Raw genomic sequence first — 5,049 nt, 5'->3', positions numbered from 1 at the left:
TTAACAAAAATTGCAATTCCCTATAGAATTGAAGCACCACAGCAGCTCTAGTAAGTACTTGTCTGGTCCGAAAAAGAATTAACAGCTCTTTAATTCGGCGATAACTTTGGTCGTACAGCTCCAACGGAAGCGTGTTTGAGCTAGTTTAAAAGTTACGCAGCATCAGCACGATTTTTAATGATCAAATTTCCCGCCAAATTTGCCAAATTTGACCATTTGAACTATCACTTTATGGAGGGTAGAGTTTTTATTGCTTTGACGTCAAAAATAATCCAAAAGGAAAACAACTCAACACACCTCAGAATTAAACTTTAAAATATACTAGAAAAAAGCAAATAAAGCTTAATCTAGTGGTATATCACTAAAAGCAATTCAATCCATTTTTGTGTCAATTACTCTCAACCCGCGTGCATACAAATCCTCATATGAGCTCATTTTAACCAATCGAACCCATCTCAGAGTGGACATTGACCAATCAAACATGCGAGGCTTTTTTATCTCATTGTTAATTCTTTTCTGGACCAAAGAAGTACGGCATCATTTTGGAACCGGTTCGGAACGCGGTTTTGGAACCTCGGAACTGCACACCTACTCCGATTCAAGTTTGACTTCCATCGCAAACTGCTGTATCTTGCACACGTTCTCATAGCTTGGCGCCATCATCCTCTTGCGTTTTGAGTCCAGATACTTTTGATAATTAAAATCGGTGAATCTGTCAGGCGGAAGCACGAAGAACAGCCGCGGCTGTTCAGGATTTCCCAGAAGCTTCAACACATCGTGGAGACCTTTTTGCTTGCAGGGGTGTTTGTGTGCACCTGTCACCTGCAACAAAATATCCGGCTTGATGATCGCATCGACCGACTGGTAATTCTTCACCGCTGGCTGTAGGTAACTCGTGTTAGTAGCAGCTTCAATTTCACTGTCATCATTGAAAACAACAACTTTCTCGAATCTCTCAAAAGAAATAACAGGTGCGGCGCCACCGTCGACCAACGCCACAGCATTGGATTCGTCCATCGCAACGGCATCATCTGCATTCATGCCATCATCACCATCCTCGTCATCGCCGTCCCATTCATCTTCCATAAGGTCATCATCATCATCATCGTACGCCTCGTTGTTTTCGACCAAACGTCGAACTCGAAACGTTCCACCTCGCGGCAGTACTGAATGCACATGCCCTTCGAACAAGTGGCCACGAAGCACAGCAAGAGCACCAACTCCATCCGAGGCAGCAATGAACTCTAGCAGCTTCCGCTTATCCTTCTTGTACAGACGATTGTACACTTCTTGCTGAACATATTGCGATGCGAAAACGAAGTACTCGCTGTCAAAAGCTTTGCTGACGCGATAGTGCAGCAATCGATGCGACACTTGAGCGTCGTTCGCATCAAGTTGACCACAGGCTTTCACCAACCAGTCGAGATCAACAATGTCCATTGCTTTTTCAAGCAACACCTGCTGGTCACCAACTTGTGAAAATCGCAAGACATAGCGAGCAATACCACCCCATCGACGAAAGCAATCCTGCACGACGGCCATAGGTGTATCCGAGTACATCAGCTTACGACATTGTAGAATCTCCTTCAAAGACCACACTGGCATGTAGCAGGACCGGCAATTGGTCTTGTTGAACTCGTACCAGATGGAGCGGCGCGGCAACGTCAAAAGAATCGTCTTCGCTGGGTAATACGCAGGCTTGACGGCATCCACGATGTAGTATGTAGTCGGCTGGTCGAGAATGTGCACAAAATCTTCCTGAGATCCTTGAGCCACCACATTGTGAGCAAATAAAAAGCGCTTCTTGAGGCCACCACTCTCATATACCACCGTTTCATTAGTACGGACAAGATGAAGCACGATCACATAGCCGAAAAACGTCTTGCCGATTCCCGGGTTGCCGAGGATCACGAGATGCGGTGTGTTCGTCTTTTCATCGTGGATCCTCTCGAGACAAAGTTCCCATAGCGCAGGGTAGCAATGACGAATGTAGATACGAGAGCCGAGTGTCGAATCACCAAGAAGATACGTGTCTCGGGGTAACTCGACCAATGCGCCAGCTTTCACGTCGGTACTGTCGTTCAGAAATGCTTTCCTAAATGCGACCAGTGCTGGCGGATTCAACGACATACTTTGCGTGATTGGGATATGAACGTCGCCCACAACAAGTTGACGATCTCGAGGCAGCTCAGCTTCCGACAATTGTGGCAGTTCCACCAGCACGTGAATCTCCTTGCGACCAGGCTGAAAGTTCTTCCCAAAGCAATCTTCGTCGAGAATCCACGACGAAAGCATCTCTTCATACTCGGTGCTGATGCCACCTCGCAAGAAGCCTTTCACCGTGTGGTCGTGGTTCATCCACGTGGCTTCCCCTTCCTTTCGCGCCAAGTAGAGCGTCAACCTGGCTGGGTAAACCTCAACGCGGTTGCTCACGACTCTGTATGTACTTGCGATCTTCTCCTGCAGCGCGCTCACTTTCGCATTGCTCGCTATCTTCACGGGAAACACAGTCCCTTCGCCGTATACCGCGCACTCCAACTCGACCTCTGCCATCTTCGTGCGGAAAGTTCTCGACTGAGAAGCGGCACACATTCACGCAACACACCGCACAGTTTTAGCCAATCACATCACTCCCAAATATTTTTTTTTTATTTCTGACAAATTTATTCCTCAATATATAGAAACTAAATAATAGTGTTTATCTTGAGCGATAAAAAATAAATATATAGAAATAACAATGTGTAAGTACATCTTCACAGAAAACCACCCAAAGGCGAGCCAACAGTGCGGCCCAAAAGGCGATTGGTGCCGACACCACGCAAAGTATCAGCCAGCAGTTGCTGAACCAACGATGACCAAGTCTATTGAAGAAATTTATGGTGAGCATTGTATTCAGCACATGAAATCTGTCGATAAATACGATCAGCCCAAGTTGGGGGATTCACGAGTTCTATCACCAAGTGATTGGATCAAGTCGAAGATGCACGTAGTTAACGATTCCGTTGATTACAAGCATAGCGATGATGCCACGCCTGACTTTGGCAACAACGTATACTGTGACGGGGTCACACAGCACCTTGCGCTAGAGGAAGTTATCTTCCGAGAGTATACAAACTCTCAGTGAACGACAGTTCACAGGTCCCCTCTTTATTCAAAAGAGAGCGAAGTGACCTAATTAAGGTAGAATGTAAACTGAGTATATTTATAGGTAGATAAAGCTTGGGTTTAATACAAACTATATGTCACCGATAGAAATACAATGTCGTAATCCAATGGTTGGCTTTGAACGACCTTGGTACTTTGTACCAAATATCCCGAAGTATGACGTGTCACACTTCATGTAACCAGGGTACACTTAGGGATGCGTACCCCACTACATCCCTTTCACTTAGGTTCGGTTTACCGACCAATCAGAATGAAGAGGTGCTCGTCACAAACTCTCATTCTCAAAGTCGAAAACCATCGACTTGGCCGCGCGAGCGCGGCGGAGGCTCACTTCACAGTTAGACCCTCGAGCAGCAATCTGTGCGCTCTTCTTTTAGGTCTCCACTTCGACCGTTTATCATGCCTCGTGGCACTGCAAAGAGCGGTGCGAAGACACGCTCCAAGGCTGCTGCCGGAAAGGCGCAAGCCAAGAGCACTAAGCCTCACGGCAAAGGCTTGGCACTGAAGGAGGCTACTCAAATGGCCTCCGAGGCGATCGGTTCCTCGGGTGACGAGGCTGTGGGTAAGCGAGCAAGCAAGAGCCGCAGACCGTCGCCCTCGGCCTCTCCAGACAACCCTCCGAACCCTCGGTTCGTAGAACGTGAATTCGACTCTGGCGGTGAGGGCGAAGTCGAGTCCAAGAGCACGCACGACGCTCCTGCGGGCTCTGTGAGAGGGCACAGCCCAGTCCCCAGTGAGCACAAGGACGACAGCGTGCAGTCGCTCGCAAGTGATCAAGGTGATCACAGTCCCAGGACGTCTGTCCGCTCTGAGAGTCCGGCCGTCAAGGCTAAGGGCACTCCCAAAGCTGGTGGCGATGAGGAAGAGATTCCTCGCAAACGTCTCTCGCTTGCCGAGAAAACCTCTAAACCCGAAGGCGCCAAGCCCTCATAGAAGCGTACGGCCTCTAAGTCTCCACTCCGCGAAGAGAGAAAGTCTCGACACTCCCATCGGAGCATCTTCGACTCCTCGTATGAAGAGGAGGAGAAGGAGGAAGAAGATGAGGAGGAGGGTGCTATCGCTGAGCCCCGGGAGGTCACGAATGACCTCGACCAGCAGCAGGAGGATTTCCAAGCTGCCCAGCGTGTGCGTGGGGGCTCGGTGGCGGCACCCGTCAGCCAAGGAGCTGCCATCAACACAAGAGGGCATTGGCCTCCCGAGGAGAGCTCTGGGGCTGACCTCTTCTTCGAGCTTCTCGTCGCCCCTCGTGGCCTTGCGGGCGGCCACACTTCTAGGGGCATCTACGAACGTGCCCTTGTTCAGAAAGAAAAGTTGTTCGTTGACAACTTGGAGGCTGCTCGGTGTGTGCTTCTCGCGCCACACCGCATCCCCTCTAAGGACTTCACGACTTGTCGTAAGAAGCCCGAGACCCGGGGTGGTCTCTATCCTCTTTGGGGATACCCCGGGGTTATGCCCGAGAACTGTCCCACGTGGAGTTCTTGTGAGGACATGTTCTGGGCGTGGGTGGAGACTCTTAAGTACTCACCCACGGAGTTACGGGAACTCCATGAAGATCAGCAGCTGTCCCACATCCTGGACCAGCGTGATCTTCGTGTGAGGTTTGCCCACTTGGTCAGCAAGCGCATGCTGCCAAGGGACACCCTGAAGCGCGCGGCTTCCAGCGCTCACGATGCGCGCGGGTACGAAATGTATTCATCGTCCGTACCCCGTTCGGGCAAGAAGCCCCGGACTACTTATGGAGCTGCCGCCGCTTCTGTTTCCAGATTGCGACAGCCTTCGGGCAGTCAATCAGGAGCCGTTCGATCGGCTCCCACGAGTTCTCGGAGTGGGCATAACCCCTCCACTTCACGAGGAGCTGTCGCTTACCATCACGCCGTTGCTCCT

General features: G+C 50.2%; 1 protein-coding gene across 1 annotated transcript; it reads right to left on the bottom strand.

The window, feature by feature from the left end:
- Positions 1–508: 508 nt before the first annotated feature.
- On the bottom strand, positions 509–2,563 carry PITG_17522 (crinkler (CRN) family protein, putative; the record flags this gene model as incomplete). The annotated part of the gene is made up of 1 exon (XM_002896538.1): positions 509–2,563. One exon carries the CDS (start codon positions 2,551–2,553, stop codon positions 589–591), a length of 1,965 nt encoding a protein of 654 aa, XP_002896584.1.
- Positions 2,564–5,049: the final 2,486 nt, after the last annotated feature.

The sequence above is a fragment of the Phytophthora infestans genome, genomic scaffold (assembly GCF_000142945.1).
Source record: "Phytophthora infestans T30-4 supercont1.58 genomic scaffold, whole genome shotgun sequence".
NCBI classification, from domain to species: domain Eukaryota; phylum Oomycota; class Peronosporomycetes; order Peronosporales; family Peronosporaceae; genus Phytophthora; species Phytophthora infestans.
This window is presented reverse-complemented; position numbering and strand designations above follow the sequence as displayed.